The 25,150-nt window shown below is 34.6% G+C and overlaps 1 protein-coding gene and 1 long non-coding RNA gene across 28 annotated transcripts; both read left to right on the top strand.

The window, feature by feature from the left end:
- The first annotated feature begins 584 nt into the window (after window positions 1-584).
- On the top strand, window positions 585-2,661 carry LOC121219464 (uncharacterized). The gene is made up of 2 exons (XR_005916244.1): window positions 585-2,148; window positions 2,380-2,661. It is a non-coding gene; the product is annotated as an uncharacterized lncRNA (long non-coding RNA).
- Window positions 2,662-8,641: 5,980 nt separating this feature from the next.
- Window positions 8,642-24,340, top strand: LOC107941542 (valine--tRNA ligase, chloroplastic/mitochondrial 2). Of its 27 annotated transcripts, none has more exons than XM_041097684.1 (20): window positions 8,642-8,952; window positions 9,328-9,433; window positions 10,319-10,442; window positions 10,555-10,672; window positions 10,786-10,902; window positions 11,348-11,568; window positions 12,966-13,055; window positions 13,245-13,356; window positions 13,549-13,659; window positions 13,753-13,890; window positions 15,971-16,118; window positions 16,463-16,564; window positions 16,671-17,132; window positions 19,371-20,407; window positions 20,497-20,566; window positions 21,686-21,835; window positions 22,003-22,060; window positions 23,669-23,722; window positions 23,879-23,979; window positions 24,069-24,340. In XM_041097684.1, exons 3-11 carry the CDS (start codon window positions 10,438-10,440, stop codon window positions 16,049-16,051), a joined length of 993 nt encoding a protein of 330 aa, XP_040953618.1. In that variant the 5' UTR covers window positions 8,642-8,952; window positions 9,328-9,433; window positions 10,319-10,437; the 3' UTR covers window positions 16,052-16,118; window positions 16,463-16,564; window positions 16,671-17,132; window positions 19,371-20,407; window positions 20,497-20,566; window positions 21,686-21,835; window positions 22,003-22,060; window positions 23,669-23,722; window positions 23,879-23,979; window positions 24,069-24,340. The 27 variants fall into 27 exon arrangements, with proteins under 27 accessions (XP_040953618.1, XP_040953633.1, XP_040953626.1 ...); XM_041097699.1 differs by adding an exon at window positions 14,937-15,012 and having other exon boundaries at window positions 16,463-17,132; XM_041097680.1 differs by having other exon boundaries at window positions 8,643-8,952; window positions 16,474-16,564.
- Window positions 24,341-25,150: the final 810 nt, after the last annotated feature.

Below are 25,150 nucleotides of genomic sequence, written 5' to 3'. Positions count from 1 at the left end.
ATAACTTTCTTTCCTAAATTTCTTTGCAAAATTGATCTAGATAGCCTTATCTTGTACAGGGATTTTCAACTTTCCATGCTTTAATTGCAGCATGGGCCTCTCTCTACCTCCTCCTATTCTCAGATCTTTTTGACGAGGATTCCAATAATGACTTGATAGTTAATAGAAGCTCTATTATATCGAACATGATCTTAGGGGTAAGCTACGATTTTATCAATATGTGAACTGATTGTCTGGGTTTATTCTTTTCCTTTGATTAACATAGCCTTGGGAGTTCAAATTAGTCTATAAGATGCACTAATATTTGAACTACCAATTTCTATAATTTAATGGTATGTGGTTTGCAAAATATGTTCAATGCTGCTTTACTTGCTACACTTTGATCATGATGACTTTCTTTTCCTTCAACTTTGCCTGTAACATGCTTGGTATTATTTGTTGATGGTTAACTTGAAACATATTTCTTATTGTTTTTTAATAATCATTCTCTTGTACGGTTCTCTATTGGTTATTTTCTATCAGACTTGGCAATGGTGTTTTGGCATTTCCCAGCTTTAGGAGGTCTGGAGTATGTAAGTAGAGAACCATGCCTGATGTTATTTATATTACTGCTCTGAATTGGTCCCAGTTCCCAGAAGCAATTTGATTTAAAGCATCTGCTTAACCAATAATTGTGTTTCTTCATATAAGCTTTTGGTATTTTGCTGCTCTCTCCTTGAAATATTGGATCAACTAACATGTTCGTTTTGAAATTGGATGCTTAGGATTTGTTTGGTATTTTGGTTGACTTGTGCTACTGATGTTTTAATTCTACATATGGTTCTGAAAGGTCTTTGTCCTTTGTTTGCTTTTGTGAGTGTTGTCAGTTATTACTGAAAGTTGTCTTAACAGAAAAAGAAGATACCAGGGTTTTTCATGTTCAAGTAAGAGTTAGAAAGAATGCAATTGGCTTCATAATTGTTAATGGAAACAGGTTATCACTTCCAAGAGAAGTTAAGTGGACCACGTTTAAAATTTTAGATAATTTTGATGATGAAAACTGGTGAAGGCCACTCATTGATAGATTAGAGTTTAAGTAGCTTTCAGGAATGGTAGCTGAAACTTTGGAAGATCAATTCCAAATTGAACAAATGAAAATGTTGTTGGCATTAGCAAAATCAGGAATATGTCCGGTAGAGATATTGTATGTAATAAAGCTTGATTAGGTGGTTTGAACCAGGTAAATATATTGTATGTAACTGTATTGAAGCTCTCGAGGGTGTGTGGATTAGCAGCTAGGGGATTGTTTGGTACGATGTTTTGAAGTTGATGTATGCGAAGTTTGCTGTTTATTGCTGCCTTAATGAAAAATCCTTATTATTTTATTTCTTTCGTAACAAAGAAATATCAGTACTCACTGTTGCACTGAAAAAAATTTTAATTAGCTTTGAATTTTGCTTCCATTGGCTGAAAGCTTTAAAGCTATCACTTCTGGTAAAGATTTTACGTGAGCCTTTTTATTTTATTAGCCAAACTTCTGTAGCAACTGCTCGTGGGGCTTCTCCTCCTCATACCAATAATCCTAACCAAGCAGCCTCTTTGGTTTTTTAGTTACGAAAAATATTTGCTTAACTAAATTTAAGAGCATTTTTATAAGCTTTTTACCCTTAAGTCCTAAAATGGAGGTTAATATTTTAGATCCTTATGATATCTTTTCCCCCAATTTCCCCAATTTGAATTATAGGACCAAGAAAAGTTATGACTTAATTTGGCCCCGTTTGACTAAAAATGAAAAGAAGCTGTTTTAAAAAAGAACAGGAATAATAAATGAAAAGAAGCCGTGAGATTTGTAGTCAGGCTGCCCGTTTTTCTCTGCTATCTTTTCACATCGCGTTCTTTCCCATTTTCCAAAAAGAATTAATCTGTTGACTATTTTTCCAAAAAAACTCTATATTTCTTTATGCATCTCTCTCAGATTCTCTTCCCTTTATTATCTCCTTTTTTTTTCTTTTTCTTTTTTTTCTGATATTTTCATTCTCTCTTCTGTTTTCCTTCTTCTCTCTTCCTCCTTTATTGTCCGTTCATAAGAAACCCTAGGCCCTGCCGCAGCCTCCACACCTTTCAGATTCTTACCTCCGATCAAAATCCATTGGTGCCTCCATTTGTTCGGTGATTCTCTGTCTCTCTCTCGGTCTCTTTTGAATTTTTTTTCTCTTTTTTTTTGCTTTGCATGAATCATTACTTCTACTTTGTCTTTGTCTTTGTCTTTGCATTTTCATTTCGTTTTAGTTTCAGATCTATTCTTTATTACATGCATTTCAGTGGGTTTCTTTATGATTTTTTGTTTTCTGTTTTATAAATCCTTTGTCTTTGTCATTTCATCCCTGTTTTTTGTTTCAGATATATTTATTCATCACTCGAAAGAAAGTAAAACGGCTGGGTACAGGGCAGAGGATTACTACTTGTCAAGGTGGTGTTGATCGTTTTTTCGGGAGTAGGCAAGTCTAATCTTCTCTCAATGTTCACCAGAACGAGTGGTTATTGTGTTGCATTAGAAGATGTTAAACATGTGTTGTTTTCTTTCGCAGTATATTTGCCTTTTTTGATCTCACAGTCAGTTTTCTTTTAAAGTTTCATATTTTTAGAAGATGATAAATTTCATAAGATTTATTTATTTATTTATATTTTGTACAAAATTGCAATGATCGATAATTAGAGAACAATTATTTAGAGTTTATAATAACAAGAACAATTATTGCAATGTTCCAAAATTTCAACGTTTTAATTACTTGAAACAGAGAGTAATACGATTCAAATTTTTTAAATAAGCACTGAATTTATTTTCATTCTTATTCTGCTCTGGGGATATCCCCGTCATATCCCGTTTCGGGATAAACTATTCCAAGATTATCCCAATCATATACCGTCCCGGTTTAGTATTTTTTGTGCACGGTTCAGTTGTTTTGGTATCCGGTTCAGATTTTGAACGTGTCTGGACCGGGCTACCTGACGTTGTTATTCCAGTCAGGGATATCCCATTCTAGGAATATCCCAGCTTGGGATATCCCATTCAAGGGGATATCTCGGCTTAGGGTCTAGGGGTTTGAGGCTTGGGGCCTGGGTTTAGGGTTGGGCTGGTGTTTTTGGGCTTTTGTTTCAGTGTTCTGGGCTTTGGATCTCTTAAGTTTTGAATTACTGGGTGTATGGCCCAAAACTGATTGAGCCCAATAAAGAAGTAAACTTGGGTTGGATTTCTATGCTTCCCTGAACGGTTTCTTCTTTACTTTTGTTTTTGTTTTTATTCTTATTTAGTTTCTATTTGTATTAAATGAAGTTTTGAATGGATTAATTGGATTGGTGAACTGCTCAGCTGCTTCTTCATTAAATGAGTGTATTAAATAATATTATGTGGCCAAACTACCAAAAAAATCCCTTTTTTTAATAATTACAGAAATAGGCCACGTCAGAGGGATGTCGAGGAACTTGACAGGAGATCGAGTCCACGTCAGCGCGACCTGCCGACGTGGAAGGAAATCGCGTCCTTGAGGAAGCGATTTCCTTCCACGTCGGCAGGTCGCGCTGACGTGGACACGATTTTCCGACGTGGCGCGGTACCGGGGACGCGATTTTGACGCTAATTTTACGTTTGTGTTTTCTGGCTTTTAGGGTTTAAGGTGCAGGCTTTTTAGGGTTAGGGGTCCCGAAAAAAATTTTCGAGTTGACGTATCCGGTCAAATAATGGGAAATCGCTTCTACTAGGATGCTATTTGAGAAGAAATTGTGAAATCGTGGCCTCGTGGACGCGATTTCGCTACAGTGGTCATGTAAGAAATAATTTTTTTTGATGTTTTCTGAGCAAATAGTATAAAATCGCTGATACAAGGATGCTATATTGGGCAGAAATTGTTAAATCACGCCCTCTTGGACGCGACTTCGCTACAGTTGGTCATGCTGGAAATAATTTTTTTTTACATTTCTGAGCAAATAGTGTCAAATCGCGCCCTCGTGGATGCGATTTTGTTACAGTACCAAGTTTGGGCTGAGACTATAAATTAGGCAGAAAATGTTCCACAGAATGCATAACTCACAGCAGAAACATTTTAGATATGCTAAGAAACTTAGAGTTTCAAAATGAATGAACGTATTAGTGCTGTTATTTACTACAATGGTGAGGTTTGCCATACGGAGAATGGTGTTGTTTTTTTGTCGGAGAATACGGTGTGACTGTCATTTAGCCCGGGCCGGATGGTGCAGAGGTGGGATTATTTTCTGAACCGGAGCCTATTCCAACGGAAGGTGAAGATGGTGATAGGAGTGCAGATAATGAAGAAAATCCACGATTCAGTGCATACTCACCTCCAGCCCACATGCATAATGTCGATCTGTCAAATGATGATGCGTTAGAGTTTCCGGATCTACCACACCGGGTGTGCGATCGTACAAGTCGGATGGTGTAGGAACCCAGGCCATACAAGTCGATCATGCCCTAATCGCAATAGTTGAATGTAATTATAGAAAAAGCTACCTTTTATTCAATTATTAATTGATAATTGTATTAATTGTTAGTAAAATTATCAAATTATTACAATTTCTTAAATGTTAGTACCAGTCAAAACAATTTACGAAATAACATTATGTAAAATTACAATTTCTTGAATGGTTAGTAAGATTATCAAATCCGCTGTTGTATGTTAGGGTTAGGGTTTAGGGTTTAGGGTTTATAATCAAATTAAGTTAGGGTTAGGGTTTATAATTAATTTAGGTTAGGGTTAGGGTTTATAATTAAATTAGGTTAGGGTTTAGGGTTTTTAATTAAATTAAGTTAAGGTTTAGGGTTTATAATTAAATTAGGTTAGGGTTTAGGGTTTATAATTAAATTAAGTTAGGGTTAGAGTTTATAATTAGGTTAGGTTAGGGTTTAGGGTTTGTAATTAAATTAAGTTAGGGTTTAGGGTTTATAATTAAATTAAGTTAGTGTTAGGGTTTATAATTAAATTAAGTTAGGGTTTAGGGTTTTTAATTAAATTAAGTTAGGGTTTAGGGTTTATAATTAAATTAGGTTGGGGTTTAGGGTTTATAATTAAATTAAGTTAGGGTTAAGGTTTTTAATTAAATTAAGTTAGGGTTAAGGTTTATAATTAAATTAGGTTAGGGTTTAGGGTTTATAATTAAATTAGGTTAGGGTTTAGGGTTTTTAATTAAATTAAGTTAGGGTTTAGGGTTTATAATTAAATTAAGTTAGGGTTTAAGGTTTATAATTAAATTAAGTTAGGGTTAGGGTTTATAATTAAATTAGGTTAGGGTTTAGGGTTTTTAATTAAATTAAGTTAGGGTTAGGGTTTATAATTAAATTAAGTTAGGGTTAGGGTTTATAATTAAATTAGGTTAGGGTTAGGGTTTTTAATTAAATTAAGTTAGGGTTTAGGGTTTAGGGTTTGTAATTAAATTAAGTTAGGGTTAGGGTTTATAATTAAATTAGGTTAGAGTTAGCGTTTTTAATTAAATTAAGTTAGGTTAGGGGTTTTAATTCAATTAGGTTAGGTTTTAGGGTCTATAATTACATTAAGTTAGGTTAGGGTTTTTAATTCAATTAGGTTAGGTTAGGTTAGGTTAGGGTTTTCAATTCAATTAAGTTAGGGTTTTTAATTAAATTAAGTTAGGTTAGGGGTTTTAATTCAATTAGGTTATGTTAGGGTTTTTAATTCAATTAAGTTAGGGTTTTTAATTAAATTTAGGGGTTTTAATCAAATAATGTCAAAAAAACTCGGAAAAATTTCTCTGTGTATTACATCGTTATTAACTTCTATATTGTCTACATGGGTATTGATACATGTTAATACGGTAGTCAATTTCTATGACCGGGGGATTCGGTTCCACATGGCGGCCGTCGACGGTTACGCGCTGGATTCCTCCTTCCTCTATCTTCTGGCGGCGGTTGTTCTTCCTTGGGTGGTGATTGTTGTTCTTCCGGTTCGGCATCCGCTTGTCGGACTTGGGACGATGATCCACCTTCAAAGAATAGTGTATGTGGAGGTGTTTGCATCATGAACGGCGACGGAGTTTGAAAGCCATGCGTTGCTGGCGAATGGTAAAAAGGAGAGCTCCCCGACGGCCCCTCTTGCGACCCCTCCTGCGGCGATGACCTAGTTATCGATGGTCCGCTCGGCATTACAGGAAATGGAGCTGATCTGGGCATTTGGCTCCAACCTGCCATAGGATTGGGAAAATGATACATGTACGGGTTAAGGTACATATAAGGGCTAGGAAACATACCTGGCATCATAGGGAAAGGCGATTGCGTGGGTATCATCTGTTGAATTGCTGCATCAGGTGACTGCGTCGGTGCTCTCGTTGGGGATGGTGCTTCCATGGCCGCTGATGATGAGCCGGCTGAATGTCTGGGCCTCGTTGATGTGCTGCCATCGTACTCTTGTCCCCTTGGATTTAGAGGCCCGCACCTTTCCCTTCCGACTCGTATTTGCCGCCGCCTCTCCTCTGGCGTAAGTAAATACGGCTTCCCATGGATCCTAAACCATGGCATGTATTCTGAAACGCACGCTAACTCGGGAACGATGATTTGTTCTCGAGTAGGTAGATACTCATGCCGATTTTCCCATATTTCTGTGTACTCTGACCAGTATCTAGGCCAATCCGTACCTAATAGCCGAAGGTCGATTTTGTGGTGCTCGTCAAACACCTCAGGGTCCGTAGGGATCGGTTGTCTACATCCAAACTGTCGTAGGACTCTGTCTGTTTGGTGGGGCTCCACAGTTGCGTAGTTGATCAACACCACTTTCACGTGCCAAGAGTTAGGGTTTTGTAAAAACTCTTCCGGGATTACTGCCCGGATTGCCGGATCCTCGTATGGTGTCCATTGAAACTACATGAACATGATAGAAATATTACTTATATACATAATACTAAATATCAATCTACTAGCGAATCTATGGAAATATCTATTTGCAATAATACTTACTTCTGCTTCCGACCGTTGGTCCAATAAAAGTCGTATATCTTCAAGTTCAGACGGTAATCCACGATAACTCGCCGGATGGTTCCACCTAATTAAATAAAATTTTAGCATTCTTTTATTCTTACAAAATCTACATAACAATTTCAAAATGTAATATAAAATTTACCTCGTTACGAGTGGGAATGTATATGGGTGGTTCACTCGAGGACGTAGAAATGGAAAGCGAAACCGTGCCCATGATTGCAGTAGTGACAGGCATCCTCCGATTTTTGCTCTCCTCGGTTTGGTCGCCCCGCACATCTCCCGATATAATGTTGCCAAGACGGCAGACCCCCAACTAAATTCGCCGGCTCCTCTAAAATCAACGAGTTTTAGCAGCCACCTTAGATGTACACGGCTCCGTGACATGTCCGCCATGAGATAGCCTCCAATTATTTGAAGAATGTATGCTCGAGCATATCAGATTCTTTCAATTTCGGTTGAATTTTCATTCAGATCGGGGAAGGTCGCACGTAACCAGCCCATCTCCACCTTACCTCCATCCATTTTATCCGGAACGGCGCCCAAAAGCTCGTAGCACACCGCCTCCCAATTGCTAGATTGTGCAGACCCGGTCACTGGGTGCCCGTCCACCGGCAATCCCAAATGCAGATGGACATCTTCTAGAGTGATAGTGCACTCTCCATATGGAAGATGAAATGTGTGCGTCTCGGTCTCCACCTCTCGATCAACGCACTGATCAGTTTCGGCTCCAACTTGCATCCTCGGCCTACCGTCGCCACGTGCCAAAATCCTGCTTCCCGGAGGTAGTTCTCTACTAACGGTGATGGAGGAGCATGCATATTTCGAATATTGCATTCCAATACGCGATCTTTATCCTTTTATAACAAAAAATAAATTAATAAATATCTAAAAATACATAAATAAAAATAGCTTAAATAAAATTTAAAATTTAAATTTAATACTTACCATGTTCATTTGCTCCACCGATATGTGATTCTTATCAAGACGAATCAATGATCCGGCCATTGTTGAAAATTTTAAAAATTTTAAAATTATTTAAAAAAAATAAAAAATTGTATAATTTTCTTAAAAAATGAAATTTAATGGAAAAATAAATTTAATATGGATTTGGAGATTTTTTGAAGGAAATTGAGAGGATTTTGGAAGGAACTTGAGAGTTTGAGATAATTTTGGAAGGAAATTGAAAGAACTTTTGAAGGGAATTGAGAGAATTTTTGAAGAAATTGAGAGAATTTGTTTGTGAAAATAAAAGGGGTGGTGGGGGGTTTATATAGTTTAAAAAAAATTTACCATTGGGGGGGGCCAACGGTCAATTTTTTGACCGTTGTGCACTGTTCACTTGCGTTTCAAATCGCGTCCACGTCAGCGCGACTTGCTGACGTGGAAGGAAATCGCTTCCTCAAGGACGCGATTTCCTTCCACGTCGGCAGGTCGCGCTGACGTGGACGCGATCTCCTGTCAAGTTCCCCGACATCGCTCTGATGTGGCCGCGATTTCGCAAAAAATGGCTTATTCCGGTAAATAATTAAAAAACCGGCCCATTTCCGTAATTAGAAAAAAAATGGGCTTTTATTAGTAATTTGGCCATGTTACCGTTGCGGGAGATTTTAAGAATCTTTATTTTATGGGCAGTGACTGCCCCCCTGCCCGTTTTCTTCAGCCTTTTCGCATCCCACTGCCTTCCCAAATTTAAAATACTCAAATCATGCTTCATCCCATCCATTCCTTCTTTCCTTTTTGTTTTCATTATTCTCTCTTCCTCCTTTCTCGTACTTCGCGGATTCCCTTCTGCTCTCTGTTCTTTTTTTTTTCTGTCATTCTTTTATAACTTTGTGTAACGATAGGCAAAACACACACACAAACACTCTACAGCAGGAAGATAGCTTTCGTGAGAGGGAGAAACCCATAAGTTTTTCTCTGCCGGTTCTGTTTATTGTGATGCTGAAATCCCCTTCTTCTTGGGAGAGTCATTTCAGGTATGAATATTTACTTTAACTGTGTGTTTTCCTTTTCATGTATTTTTTTTCAATTTCACGTATCAATCCCCTAGTATTGATGTTCATTTTTTAGATACGAGAGTTACACATTTTAATTTTAGATTAATTCTAGATGGTTGAGCCATGCATGATTAGTTGATTAAGGATTTTACTTACTCCGATGAATCAAAATAACTTTCTTTTGTGATAAATGTTCTCTTTCTCATTCTGTATGTTGGACTGATCTTCATGTTTAAATTATCCAAATTAAATGCTAATTATACTGCTATGACAGATCTCTGGTTAAACTTATTGTGAAGGGAAACTATTTGATTCTAAATGCTGCTTTTAAAATATTTTTGGATTACCTTGCAGTGGAATTCAAAAGCGGATATCTTCAAGCCCCAATGCTATTAAATTAATAGTATTTTCATTCATAAGGATCAGCTTGGCATACACGGAGTTGAAGAGAATTTATGAGGTGATGGCAATTTTTATGAAACTAAAGTTGAATTCTGCAGATTCCTTGTTAATGCTTTATGTTGTTATGCACCCTCCCATGGCTTAAATTCATTCTTTAATGCCCTAAAACTTGAGATAAATGGGGATTTTAGATGCCAGTTTAACGTGTTACCCATATTTCTTTTATGGATGTAATGCCTGTTCAACTAAGACCACATACTTCATTTCTAGTGAAATTGTTTAAGCAATTGTGCCTTTGTATAAATTGTTAAAATTCTGTTAAATGTACATTCAAGGTTAAACATGGTTCTGCTTATCAGGGAATTCGTTTGACAATAGGGTTATGCTGATAATGCTTTCTGCAGAATATGGTGACTAGTCTAGCAGCCTGTGGAATTGACCAAACTGAATAAAGCAAATTAAAAACTATCATCCTGTGTTGCTTTAATTTTCATTTTTCTTAAAGTATCCATGTTCAACACATTCCCGGACGTGGGTATAGCATATGACCCTCCAAATACATGAAAGGTTATGTTACTCGGACTTCGGTGTAAGTATTGGACATAGGCATCTGACCTCAGTATTTTCAGTTTTTTCTAGGATCGCATGTATTTGGAGGACTTTTGGAGGACTATATCTCGATGCCCATGTCTGAGCATGTGTTGGAGATGAATTCAGACACGATAGTTATTTAGGCAAAATGAAGAGTTGGGTTAATATAGAGAAAAAGGGTTTAGGGTCTAGGGTCTAGGCTTGAGGCTTCGCCATTAGAAAACAAATGGTTTGCTTGACCTGCTTAATGGGGTTAGTTGAGGTGGTAAATGTTTGAACTGTGTCCATTAAATTAAGAAATTTGAGGTTGACAATCTCACTTCTGCTTTCTTTGTTATGTCAATGGTGGCAGTATGTTGATAAAGACTGGTGTACTGAAGATAAGCCCTGGAAACGATCATAATGATTATGTTCTGGCTAGAAAGCTTGGCCTTCCTATTCTTAATGTTATGAACAAGGACGGGTCATTAAATGAGGTTGCTGGACTGTACTGATAATATTTGTGGACTTTCTGAACAAATGCTAAATTAAAGTTTCCTGTTCATCTTTTCTTTTTTCGTACTTATGGTGGTGGCTCTTAAATTTTAGTGGCCTTGATCGGTTTGAGGCACGGAAGAAATTGTGGTCTGATCTTGAGGAGACTGACTTAGCTGTGAAAAAGGAACCCCACAATTTAAGAGTACCGAGATCTCAGTGTGGCGGAGAGGTGTGCATGTTATCTTTCAGTTATATTCTTTTTGTTTTTGAAGTTACAGTGTCGATTATTATTCTCTCAGTAATTCTTTCTCTTATTTTCCCATTTTATGGTTCTTTTATTAGGTAATAGAGCCACTAGTAAGCAAGCAGTGGTTTGTAACAATGCAGCCTTTAGCTGAAAAGGCTCTTCTTGCAGTTGAAAAGGGAGAATTGACCATTATTCCTGAAAGATTTGAGAAGGTATGATGGAAAGCATAACTCTTGATATGGACTCTAACTTTACTCACCGCATCACTTTCCCTTAACCTATGCTGTTCTGCCTTATCAATGTTTCCTAATTAAAGTACCTGCATTTAATGCTCATGTCAACATGTTTAAGCGGACACAAATAAAAGGTATGACCTTCTAAGCATAAGGAAAATTTTGGAAACATGCATGTTCCCAGGTAGGACAGAATCATGTCCGATGATGGTACCATTTTAGTCATTTTCCAGTCTCCATCTAGCTAACTCTCCCGCCCTGCTCAGAGGATGGCCACATTTTGTCATTCTTCATAGTGCAACACCCCCCAGGACATGCTACTGTCATCTAGGACCTTTCTTCCTATTTAATCGATATTTTACTTTAAGTTTACTTCTGTTGGCTAGTTTCTGCCTTTGCTCACTTCTGCTTATTTTGATTACAGATTTATAATCATTGGCTGACAAATATCAAGGATTGGTGCATAAGCAGACAGCTGTGGTGGGGACACTGCATACCTGTTTGGTACATTGTTGGAAAAGACTGTGAAGAGGAGTACATAGTTGCCAGGAGTGCTGAGGAAGCTCTTATGAAGGCTCGTGATAAATACGGAAAAGACGTAGAAGTTTATCAGGATCCAGATGTTCTTGACACTTGGTTCTCAAGGTTGGCTATTCAATTTTAAATTCCTTAACTATGATATGATATCATCATTTTAGGATGGAAAGTCATTCTTTACCTAGAGTTTCTCCCTCTTTTTTGGTACATAATTAGCTTTCTTCTCTAACTGATTGGATGGGATGATATTATATTACAAGCTAGAGTTCACAACCAGTCTTTGTCAATTCTATTTTTGATGTCCCTTTGGTTTTATTTTCTTATTATGTCGTGTTTATGTTAGGGGATCTGATTAGGATACTGATTTTGTTGGGATTTGGTTCTAATTTTTATTTCCTAAAATTTCCTTATTAGTTTAAATAAAACTTTCCTGATAAATTAGGATATTCTGATGCCATATTTTTATTTTCCGTATTAGAATAAGAAACTAGGGTTTTGCATCTTATTTCCTAAATTATAAACCTCTTTATGAGAGAAAAATTATTCATGAATAAAATAAGTTGAATGTTTCAGCAAATCAAAGGTAGGCAACTCCTTTAGAGTTCCTCAACCATATGAATCAAAATAAGGGAAAAGACCCTTTCTTCGGATTGAATTCTTGCGCTACTCATCTGGTGCCTCAAACCCAGACTGGGGACCATAATAGTTTATTTCTGTTATCACCTTTTCAAGTAAATAAAGGATCTTCAAATAAACCTGAGGTGGTATTTGTATTGTAATCTTTAACTAATGTAATAACAGTGTTTAGATTATGCAATATTTTCAAACTATCAATCAAATAAGTGCACCTGTTTTTTTCTTCTTCCTGTATGTAAGTTATTGATTAGATATGAAGAACTATTCCAAAAAATCTGATGACATGTCCGAAATGAAAAAGGATAAATCATGTTTTGAGTCTTTGAGATCACATAGAATAAAGCAAGTAATATTTTGAAATTGTCATTCAAATGAAGCTATTGTATTATTGTCATCACTTAACTTTCTTGCATAATTATAAAAGGAAAAAAAATTCTCTGTAAGCGGTAGGATTTCCTGTCACTTCAACCTTCCTAAGTTGAAGTTTCACTTACATCCTGACCTGTTAGTACCTGGTAGGAAAGTTCTGATGGTTTTCTGAGAGGTCCAAGGTTGAGTCCAAATATGTTTGATATCTAACTCTGGTGCAAAAAGTATTGAGGCAACCGTGTTGATTATTTGAAACATTTTTTTGTGAAGTGGCTGAAAGCACTTTATTGTGATAAATGAGTTGATTTGCTGGGCTTTTTGAGTAATGTAATAACTGGTAGAAAATGGCGTAAGTTGCTTTTTTCAGCCATCTTCTTCAACTTGAGTTTTAAAGGTTTTGATATGGTTCTCTCATTCTCTGGAAATGAAACTTGTCATGCACACATCAATCTTTTTTTGTGTGATAAATGCTATATGTTTTGCTGCTTGCTCTCTTTCAGTGCATTATGGCCTTTCAGTACTCTTGGGTGGCCAGATTTGTTGGCAGAGGATTTTAAAAGGTTTTATCCGACAACAATGCTTGAAACTGGGTATGAGCCGCTTTGTTTAACTCCTATTGCTTAGATGAGGTGCCCTATTCTTTTCCATAAGAGTGTGCTTCTATTATTATTCAATAACAAATTAGAGGGCATTATAGCATACTTGGTCTTAAGAAATTCCATTTGATCTACTTTTCTATGTTTTAACTGTTGGCCTTAACACTTTTTCTCTTTGGACAGCCATGATATATTGTTCTTTTGGGTTGCAAGAATGGTCATGATGGGAATCGAATTCACAGGAACTGTTCCATTTTCATATGTATATCTTCATGGTCTAATCCGTGATTCACAAGTAAGTAGAGTGTCTGAATCAGGCTACAACTTAGGTGCCCATTTTAAAGTACAAAAATTTTTCTTGAGTTGTGTTCCCCTTCATCTGCATCTATACTTTTGTCATTAGAGTTCCTTTTCGAAATAACATGACACTAGTTCCATTGCTCCCAAGACTCAAGAAAATATATGCCTAACATGTAAGTTGTTTCAGGGGCGTAAAATGTCTAAAACTCTTGGCAATGTTATTGATCCACTTGATACTATCAAGGTGTTTGGCACTGATGCCTTGCGATTCACTCTTGCTTTGGGAACTTCTGGTCAGGTTTGTCTTGTACTACAGGCAACCGTTCGAATGTCCATGGTTCGAGCTTATGATAGTATGTCTAATTAGTCAATTTCCTTGAATAATCTCTAGGATCTTAATTTATCTACTGAAAGGCTAACAGCGAACAAGGCCTTCACAAACAAATTATGGAATGCTGGCAAGTTTGTGCTGCAGGTTCTGCCTAATCGGTATAATGTTTCTAGTTGGCAGAATATAGAGGCTTGTAAGGTTTGTTCCTCTTTTCTCAGATTAGTGGGATAGTATTAGACCACCTGTCTGTCCTTGTCTTCATACAACAGTATGCATTTACAACCATATCATTTTTAGCATAAATAAGAAGGAGCAAGCACATATATATTATAACCCATGGTATCTCTGTATATCAGCTGAATGGGAAGTTTTGTGTGATTATTGATATATCCATGTGGTGAATTACTTGGATTTTGGTTAAAGATAGAATTATATTCATCTGTGTTACCTAGCCTTACATGAAGGGAAATTGAGTTGTAATCTTTTAAGTGAATAGGTTCTGGTCGCAATCCTTAGATTAACATAATTTTGATTTGCTTATTGGTTGATGGTTTTTATGATACTGAAAAAAATATGCGTTGGATATATTCTCTAATGTCATAACCAATTTCTTCTTCATTTATTGTCTTAGTTGATTTCTCAATGCATTCTGGTTCTGAATAATTGTTCTTTTTCTTTTGATTTTTTTTTTTGTTTTGGGTTAGCTTACAGAATTTAAAAATAGTCTTTGACCAATCATTTGATAATTATTACCTTATACAAGTGCTGTTTGATTTTCCTTTTTTTAATGTTGGCATAGTGTATAAATGTTAAGGGTTAAATATTTTAGAATTAAAGGCAAATTGATATGATATATATACCAGTTATAATATTATTTAATTCATATTATACAATTAATATAAAATGAAATAGTTTATGTAGTATTTAAATTTATTATAATTTTTTAAAAATTTAAAATTAAGGCTAAATTGTCATATTGTATAAATGTTGAGGGTTAAATATTTTAGAATTAAAAGCAAATTTACATGATATATATACCAATTAGAAAAGCTATGTCATCGGGTGAATAAAATATATAATCTCAAACAGTTGGATGACTAAATTGTAATTTTTCATAGTTTAAAGATTAAAACGGAAATTCACATTTAGTTCAGTGTCTCATGGACCACAGTGTAGTTTAATAGCACTATAATCAAATATTCAACACCCTATTTGGTTAACAATGGAAGTTTAATAAAATCCAGGGTTTTTAGCTGCTTCCATGCTCTTTTCTTCTTCATATCTGGAAAATATTGCTATCTAATTCAGAAGTACTTCTGGGTAAGTCTTTTTTTCTCAATTTTCTACCTTAACTATTGATTAAATCATTCATCTTACATTCTTTTCCTATTTAGATACATACATGTATTTTAATGAATTTGGGGCTCCCTGGTATTCTAGGTGATAGTTTATTCTTAAGAGAACTTTGGATATGTGGTAAATATTTTCGTTTTAGGGAGTAAATTCTGGTACAGAAATTCCATATTAGTCCAACATCATCTATGTATTCAATTGGATGTGTTTTCCGTCTTTTAAGGATTCAGAAAGTGATTTGTTTGTAATTTATGCTTTTGGTTGGTTTAAAATAGTTTTAACTATTTTGGAGTAGCATACGGATATTGAGTTGCCAGGTATCAAATTGTACACTGTGCTTGTCACAAGTTTTCAGTGAGAACTCTTCATTAGTATCTAAGCTGTGACTTAAAATTTGCCATAGGATGGATGATCTCTTTGCAGTCGGCAGATGTAAAGATTAAATAATAAAATGACAACTTCAATTAATTAAAAAAATAACAAATTAATAATTCAAAACTGATTAAGCCCAATGAAGAAGTAACTTGGGTTGGATTTCTATGCTTCCTTGAACTGTGTCAGTCTCCTTTACTTTTGTATTTTGTTTTTGTTCTTATATAGTTTCTCTTGAATTTTTGAATGGATTAATTAGATAGGTGAACTGCTCAGCTGCTTCTTCATTAAATGAGTGTATTAAATAGTATTATGTTACCGTTGCGGAAGATTTCAAGAATCTTTATTTTTTGGGCATTGACTGCCCCGCTGCCCGTTTTCTTTAGCCTTTTCACATACCACTTCCTTCCCAAATTTTAAATACTAAAATCATGCTTCATTCCATACATTCCTTCTTTCTTTTTTGTTTTCATTATTCTCTCTTCCTCCCTTCTCGTACTTCGCGGATTTTCTTTTGGTCTCATTTCAATTTTTTCCTGTCATTCTTTTATAGCTTTGTGTATCCACGGGCAAAACACACACACAAACAATCAACAGTAGGAAGATAGTTTACGTGAGAGGGAGAAACCCATAAGTTTTTCTCTGCCGGTTCTGTTTGTTGTGATGTTGAAATTCCCTGCTTCATGGGAGAGTCATTTCAGGTATGAATATTTACGTTAACTGTGTATTTGCCTTTTCTTGTATATTTTTTAATTTCAGATCTATGCTTTTTTTTTTCTCTGTTGATTTTTTGTTTTCATCTTTAGAATAAGTTTGTCTCTACCTTTTTATCTCTATTTTAATTCTCAGATCAATGCTTCTTTTCTTGTTTTTCAGTCTGGTTTTGTTCGACTTTTTCTGTTTAGTTCCTGTGGTTTGTGATAATGGGCATGTTTTCATAGCTTATTGTCTCCTCATTTTCCTTTTTTTCTAACATTTCTTCCCCTTTTATTCTCTCCTTTATTATGTTTGTCTCATTTCAAATTTTACCTCTTATATTTTTTAGCTTTTTTGTAGCCGACGCCCGAAAGAATTCAAAGACACACTATACTGTGATTTTCTCTGCCGTTTCTGTTTTTGGGATTTTCGGATTCCCTTGCTTCATCAGGTATGAATCTTTGCTTCAACATTGTCTTTTAAGTTTCTCTTTTAATTTAAGAACTATGCTATTGTACTGGTATTTCTTGGTTTATTTTATGGGTTTTGGTTTTCAGGTTTAGAAATCAGCAGTAAAAAAAGTCTGTCAATTACTTAAATGTAAAGCAAAAAATCTGAAATTGTACTAGGAATTTTCTCTTTTCGTTTTTTTCATAAATATTACAATAAATGAAACTAACCAGTCGGCAGTAAATGACCAGCTTATTCCCATATTCTGTCCTATTTTTCCTATATTTATAATGTTCCTTTCTCCCTTTTTAGCTACTTTTTTTTCCTTCTTTACAAATATTTTCCTTCTCTCTTGTTTTTTCTTCTCTCAGCCTCTTTTCCTGTGTTTCTTCAATCTATAGCTCTCCCGTTCATTCTTCCTCTCTCTCTCTCTCTCAATATCCTTTCAATTTTTTCCTTAAAATTTTTTAGCTTCGGGTAACCAAATTCTGTTTTTTGTTTTTTGCTGTTTCTTTTCATTTCTTTTTGTAATTTTTGAAACCCCCTACATCATCGGAGATTGATTTCAGGTATGAATATAATTAAACTATCTCTTTCCTCATTATCTCTGTTTTTAGTTGCAGATAAATGCTTATTTTTACTAATATTTTCATTGTGTTTTTTTAGGGATTTCGTTTTTTTAACAATAATAGTTTTTTACCAATGTCTAGGTTTTATTATCTATTAAATATATATAAAACTAATTGACCCGACTCCTCTAAATATTTTATCTTTCCGGTAAAAATAAAATAAAATATTATAATATTGTTATGCTAAAAAGGAAAAGAAAATGATGGAATTCATGAATCAGTGGAGGGAAATTTGTTTTAAACTTGATGTTAGTCTTCGGTTTTTTAGATAATTACTGATCCACCTGTGAGTTGACAAATTCTTTTCATCCTTCATTTTCCCGGAAGCCAAACAGTGTACTTAATTGTTCTCTTACTGAAATGTTGAAAAAGTTCATGTCTTTTAGTTGATCCCTTGATAGAAGCTTCGAATTGTCTTGTTTCACTGCTTTCATTTGATTTTTGAAGAAATTAAGGGTTCATCATTTTTAGCACTCTTGTTAGACAAGGTTTAAAGTTCCTATTCTCTTTGATTTCCCCTTACCTTTTCCTAACGTTTTATTTTCCTTCTAAAACAGTAGTAATGTTTTAATTACCATAAATGTTACCGTTGCCATCAATCTAATTTTATTTGGACTTCATGCTTTGGATTATTCTGTTTTGTTGTAATGAATCTTCTATCCGGTACAGATTTTTAACTGTCCTGCTGTAGTTAATTTTCTGTCCTATTCCTCTACGGATTTATCCGTCATATTCCGAGACTATTCCTTCTCAGATTAAGTGTTTTAGTGGCCGGTTCAGATTTTTTTCTTCTCCGGACCAGGCTACCTGTCATACTTATTCCTCTCAGGGATATCCTATTCCACTGATATTCCGGCTTTGTGGTATCCCATTCAGGTGTATCCCGGATTGGGTGTATTCCATTTTCGGAATATCCCGGTTCGGCTTTTTATTTTTTTGATTATCATTCTCTGGATTTTTTCGGTTCTGTATATTTGAAGTAGTGTTTTCTTTTTCCCTCAAAAAATATAATGCATTCAAATATGGAGGATTTTCTATTTCTCATAGTGCCTGAATTTAAAAAAAGAAGTGTAAAAAAAATAACAGATACATGACCAAATAATAAGAAAACATTTCTTTTAATTATTGTTTTTTCAATAAAGTTTACAATAATGAAAAGTTCTTCATGTACTTTATATTAACTGATAAATCAGGACCGATTCTATTTAACATTTATAAAAATATTATTGGAAGTATTTTAATTAATTGTTTTGCAGCAATTTACGTAATGCATATATAATTATTTCAATAATTTTCTATTGTTAATAGAAATAGGAAGTAATAATTTCTTAGGGGATAAGAAGACGCCAGTTAGAATATATTGTGTACATATTCAACTTTCTACTTTACTCTGTTGGAGGGATAGCCGAGGCGAGGAATATCCCTAGATAAATTAAGCTCTTCAGGGGATATCCCCTTCATATCCTGTTTCGGTTCAGTGTTTTTGCAGTCCGGTTCAGTTGTTTTAGTGGCCGGTTCAGATTTTTTGTATGTATGGACCGGACAACTGTGGCTATTATTCCAAGGAGGGATATCCTATTCTTAGGTTATACCGGTCTGGGATATCTTATTCCAGGGAATCTGGTTTGGGGTTATCCCATTCTAAGGATATCCCGAGGTTGGTTTAGGTTTTTTTTTTAAAGAAAAGTATTAGGCTATTATTAAAATGCAAAAACATATGAAACCAAGCGGAGTAAAATAAAGACCCAAAAACGATAAAGGCCCAAAGGAAATCAAAGGCCTGGAAAAACTGAAACAAAAAAGAAAAGAAAAGAATAAAAAAAAAAGATATGAATCTAAAAAAGTGACAGACACATGAAAAAATAATGAATGAAGAGAGAAAATGACACTTTCTTTTATTGGTTTTTTCATAAAGATTACAAATGAAAATATTTTCAGGTTTCGTTCGCCTTTATTGTTTTCTCTTTTCCCGTTTTCAAACTTTCTTTCCTGTTTTCTCTCTTTAGAAAATAAATAAGAATCAATTTAAGAAAATGTAAATATTAAAGATTAAATTTATTATTTGATATATTTTAATAATTAATTATATTTTTTAACCATTCTAAATGATAAATTAGGTTTTATCCAATTTAATATGTATCATAATATTTTTTAACTATTTTTTGTTTTGAATTTGAGATTTTATGCATGTTTGTTTGGAAGAAAAAAGGAACAAATAGATGTGTGGTCTGTTGGTGCAGAGGAAAGGGATAAGTGGGCCATGCTTGTAGAATTCAATGAAGAGATCTTGTTATTTATTCGCAAGAAAGTTTTATCCAAAAACCTTGCACAGATTGATGATTCATTTTTCTAATTATACCACGATATAGCCATCCATATACAGGAAGGGAGTCTTGTCTTTTCTATTTTGTTTGTTTATTGTTTTTGGTTTGGCTAATATTTCATTTTGTTACTACTGTATTGTATTTCTATTGTTGAATCAAATGTCTACATTTTATAGTTATAGCTGCTAATATAAAATTGAATTTAAGCTATGTTATGATATGAGCCTAATGAATAATGTGTTGTAATTGAATTTTGTATTCCATCAATTTGACTAAAATGGATGAATTTTGAAAATTCCTAATAGTTTAATTAGGATATATGAATCTATTAATTATTTATCTGAAATTATTTACCTGAAACAAATGAATACATAGATTCTAAAAATAATTTAGTAACATTTATGTAAAGAATTCTAAGTGATAAGTCAACATAAACTAAGAAAAAAAATTTAGAAAATTGAAATGATGAGTCATAATTTCGCAATAAATTTTCAATCAATAATACAATCTAAAATCGAAATTGAAACTTAAAACCAAAACCGAAACTCAAATAAAAACCCAAATTGAAATCTAATCCCACACTTAAAGTACAACACTTAATAAACCCATTTATTAGCCATTTCTCTCTCTCTCTCTCTCTCTCTTTCTCGGTCTCCCTGTTTTGTTTTCTTTTTCTTCCTCATTTCTTCTGCTTTCATAATAAATCCTCAAATATTCTCTTCAATCCAAATCTCCTCCCATTTCTTTACCGATTCTCTCTCTCGGTCTCTTTTGAAATTTTTTCCTCTCATTTTTTTTAGCTTTGGGTAACCGAAGGCCAAAACACAGACGCTACACTCTGTTTTTTTGTGGTATTTGAAATCCCCTGCTTCATCGGAGACTGATTTTGAGGTATGAATCTTGAACTTTGTCTTTTTCTGTCTTTGCCTTTTCATTTCTGTTTTGGTTTCAGATCAATGTTTTTTTTACTTAAATTTCAGTGGGTTTATTTCTCTGCCGTTTCTTTGTTGCGATTTTTGTAACCCCTGCTTCATCGGAGGCTGATTTCAGGTATGAATCCTTGCTTCAACATTGTCTTCGGTTTTCTCTGTTTTAATTTAAGATTTATGCTTTTTTACTTGTGTTTTTTTGTTTTTACTATGTGTTTGAAATTTATTGAAGTGGTCTGTGAGTTACTTTGTGGTTGTTTTATGCTATATCAGTAGGATTTAATTATTGTTTTTTCAATAAAGTTTTCAATCACCGAAACGTTCTTTATATTAACTCCTTTGTATTAAATGATAAACCAGGTCGGATCCAATTTAATATTTATAAGACTATTTTTAGAAATATTTTAATTAATTGTTTTGTAGAAATTTAAATAATGCATATATAATCATTTCAATAGTTTTGCATTTTTTTATAGAAATGCGAAGTACCCACTAAACGATCAAAACCGGCATATAGGATTCCAGACTGGGACATTCTGTTTCTTAGTTTTCTCAAAAAATCTGTACTTTAGTTTTAAAAAATAATAATAATCTAATTGGGATGCTTGATAATATAGATAGTAATTGAAGAATTGGAGATTTTCAACCGATTTGCTAATTGCAAAGGTTTTTTTCGATTTGGGTTTCATGATCATATACGGTGGAGATTGTGAAGATTCTTGTATGCATATATGTTTTCTTTTTCATACTGCTAGGTGCTTGCATTCATTAGTAAGGATTGGGTATATTTCCTTTAAAATAGTTGGGATTGTTCGTGTTCTGTTGGGTATGATTTGCAAATGGATTTTGATTGGAAGTTTTAGGTAAACCCATGGTATCTCTATATATCAGCTAAATGGGAAGTTTTGTGTGATTATTGATATATCCATGTGGGGAGACACTCGGATTTTGGTTAAAGATAGAATTATATTCATCTGTGTTACCTAGCCTTACATGAAGGGAAATTGAGTTGTAATCTTTTAAGTGAATAGGTTCTAGTCGCAACCCTTAGATTAACATAATTCTGATTTGCTTATTGGTTGATGGTTATTATGAGACTGAAAAAAATATGCATTGGATATATTCTCTAATGATGTCATAACCAATTTCTTCTTCATTTATTGTCTTAGTTGATTTCTCAATGCATTCTGGTTCGGAACAATTGTTCTTTTTCTTTTGATTTTTTTTGTTTTGGGTTTAGGGTTTATATTTATAGAGTGAATGATGAAATAAAGAAGAGTCGATTGTTTGTTTTGAGTTCTCACTTAACCCGTTTGCCTCCGGCATCTTCCCTCATGGCTTCGGAGAAAGAAGCTGCCCTTGCTGCTGCTCCCTCCGATTCTCCTACAATGTCAGCCCAGCCCTATGTTTCTCCTTCTCCTTCTATTCATCAATTTCTTCTTTTAGAAAAAAAAAATTCTTTTTTTAGAATAATTCTTGACAGTAAATGTTCCTTCCCTTTTCACTTCGATGTGAATTACCGGGATCATTCCTTCTCATTTACTTTTTTTTTTCCAGATTTGACAAAATCATCAACAGGGAAATCCCAGCTACCGTGGTGTATGAAGATGATAAGGTGCTGATCTTTTTTCTTTTTACTTCTGATTTTAAATTCCGCGCATTCTGTCACTGCTTATTTGTACGCTGGAAAGATCTTTTAGAAATCAGGCCTTTTTTTTTCCTTCTTGAACTATGGCTTGATTCTTGCAACAGGTGATGCTTTTTTTATATATATTTTTTCTATTTGTTTCTTAAAACAAATTTCCCTCGACCAAATTCTGGTCGTGACCTGGAACTTGGTCTGGCTTTTAACAATTCAAAAGGCACTACTTTTGGCCTTTTCCATTTTTATCTTAAAATGGATAGAAATGCAAACACCTCCTGCCCTTATAAGTTGGAGAAGATACGTCGTCCTTGTGCATTTTGACAAGTAGCCCGCTATTGGCCTAAAGTACTGCATGGAGACTTGTGGGGTGGCACATTCTAAGTTAGAATGAGAGAGTAGAGGTTCTTTTGTTTGTCTTAAGAGCTGTCTATATAAAGGGATGTGTTTTTTATTGTTGTTTAATTTATTTTCACTAGCGGTCTTGCTAAGGGTAATAGATGAGAATTTGTTGGAATTTTGAGGGATGCTGATTGTATTTAAGAGGATGGATTCTAAGGAATGAACGTGGAAGTGGCCATATGCCTTGAAATTATTGGGTTCATTAATTGGAGCAGTCAGCTGGTCAAATTTTTTCAGGGAAATGAGATAGCCAATGTATTAGGTAAGGTTGGCATTTGAAGGGAAGTATTTTCTTGGCTTGATGGTGAGATTTGTTCTGTTTTATTGAGTTCTCTGTGCGATCATTGGTATTTCCATGTCCTGGCGCTGTCTGTTCTTACTTGGTGTTCGAGTTTTGGTTGACTTGTGCTACTGCTTCAATTCTACATATTGGTTCTGAAATGTCTTTGTCCTTTGTTTGCTTTTGTGAGTGTTGTCAGTTATTAGTGAAAGTTGTCTTAACAAAAAAAGAAGATAGCAGGGTTTTTCATGTTCATGTAAGAGTTAGAAAGAATGCAATTGGCTTCAGAATTGTTAATGGAAAGAGGTTAGCACTTCCAAGAGAAGTTAAGTGGACCACGTTTAAAATTTTAGATAATTTTGATGATGAAAACTGGTGAAGGCCACTCATTGATAGATTAGAGTTTAAGTAGCTTTCAGGAATGGTAGCTGAAACTTTGGAACATCAATACCGAATTGAACAAATGAAAATGTTGTTGGCATTAGCAAAATCAGGAATATGTCCGTAGATGCACAACTAAAATTAGACCTAATGTATAAAGCTTGATTAGGTGAGTTGAATCAGGTAGAGATTGTATGTAATAAAGCTTGATTAGGTGGTTTGAATCAGGTAAAGATATTGAATGTAACTTTATTGAAGCTGTCGAGGGTGTATGGATTAGCAGCTAGGGGGTTGTTTGGTATGATGTTTTGAAGTTGATGTATGTGATGTTTGCTGTTTATTGCTGCCTTAATGAAGAATCCTTATTATTTTATTTCTTTCGTAACAAAGAAATATCAGTACTCACTGTTGCACTGAAAAATTTTTTAATTAGCTTTGAATTTTGCTTCCATTGGCCGAAAACTTTAAAGCTATCACTTCTGGTAAAGATTTTACAATAATCCTTTTTATTTTTTTAGCCAAACTTATGTAGCAACTGCTCGTGGGCCTACTTCATTGGTGACTGATTTCAGGTATGAATCATCACTTCTACTTTGTCTGTCTTTTCATTTTGTTTTAGTTTCAGATCTATTCTTTATTACTTATATTTCAGTGGGTTTTATGATTTTTTGTTTTCTTCTTTATGAATCCTTTTTCTTTGCTTGCTCATCTCTGTTTTTTTGTTGAAGATATATTTATTCATCACTCGAAACAAAGCAAAATGGAAAGTAGGAGGGTTTTGAGGAGAGTGAAAAATGGTTGGTCCTACTTCATCGGATATTAATATCAGGTATGAATATATACTTGAACTTTGTATCTCTGTTTTTAGTTTTAGATATATGCTTCTTTTCACTAATATTCTCTTTGGGTAATTGTCAGGGTTTTTGGTTTTCAGATTCAAAGAACCACTGTTTCGTTCCGTTGAAATTATGGATCTCTGCGGTATTTTTTGTTTGTTTATCATGTTTTTTGTTTTTGAATTTTCTGTTTTTCAGCAGAAGATTGTTGGGGCTGGGGTTGTTGGGCTTAGCTTGAATACAGTACAGATTTTTTTAAGTGTGCTGATCATTTGATTTTAATTCTTATTCCGTTGGTCGAATATCTCGATCCAATTCTACGCAGTATAAGCTATTCAGTGGATAGACCCTTCATATCCCGTCCCGGTTCAGAATTTTTGCAGTCCGGTTCAGGTGTTTTAGTGTCCGGTTCAAATTTTTTGTATGTATGAACCGGATTACTTGTCGCTCTTATTCCACGTAGGGATATCCTATTCTTATGTTATGCCGGTGTGGGATATCCCATTTCAGGAATATCCGGTTCGGGGATATCCCATTCAAAGGATATCCCGGGGTCGGTTAAGGGTTTTTTTTTTTAAGAAATGTACTAGGCTATTATTAAAATGCAAAAACACATTAAACCAACCGGACAAAAATAAAGACCCAAAAACGATACAAGCCCAAAGGAAATCAAAGGCCTGCAAAAATACCTATCCCATTTATTGTCGTTTATCCCTGTCTTCAATCACATACCCTTATTTATTATCTCCCTGTCTTCCATCTATCCCTTACCCCCATATATTAGCCGTTTATCTCTCCCTCTCCGTCTGCTTGCCATTTTGTTTTCTTTTTCTCCCTTCCTCCCTTTATTCTCCTTTCAGAACAGACTCTCATCTCAATTTTCTCCTCTTTTTTTTTTCTTGGTTTGGGAGACCAAATCTCAAAAAAACACACCCTACAGTAGCAAGTTAGTTTCCGTGAGAGCGGACCCAAAGTTTTGTCTGTCGTTTCAGTATATTTTGTGATTTTTGCAATCCCTTTCTTCATCTTAGACTGATTTTGAGGTATGATTCACATGAACTGTCATTTTTTTTGTCATTGCCTTTTCATTTCTATTTTGTAGTTTCAGATGGATGCTTTTTTTAATTCTATTTCAGTGTGCTTATTTTATGCTATTTCCTTTTC

This window comes from Gossypium hirsutum, chromosome D07, assembly GCF_007990345.1.
Source record: "Gossypium hirsutum isolate 1008001.06 chromosome D07, Gossypium_hirsutum_v2.1, whole genome shotgun sequence".
In the NCBI taxonomy this organism is placed as follows: Eukaryota; Viridiplantae; Streptophyta; class Magnoliopsida; order Malvales; family Malvaceae; genus Gossypium; species Gossypium hirsutum.
The sequence above is the reverse complement of the archived record's forward strand: the minus strand, read 5'-3'. Positions and strand labels throughout refer to the sequence as shown.

What these genes read in the sequence shown, in the direction of transcription:
- LOC107941542 (XM_041097675.1), top strand. An exon ending in GATCTCAGTGTGGCGGAGAG is followed by an intron (nt 10,673 to 10,785) that starts GTGTGCATGTTA and finishes TTCTTTTATTAG; the next exon opens with GTAATAGAGCCACTAGTAAG. An exon ending in TTCCTGAAAGATTTGAGAAG is followed by an intron (nt 10,903 to 11,347) that starts GTATGATGGAAA and finishes TTTTGATTACAG; the next exon opens with ATTTATAATCATTGGCTGAC.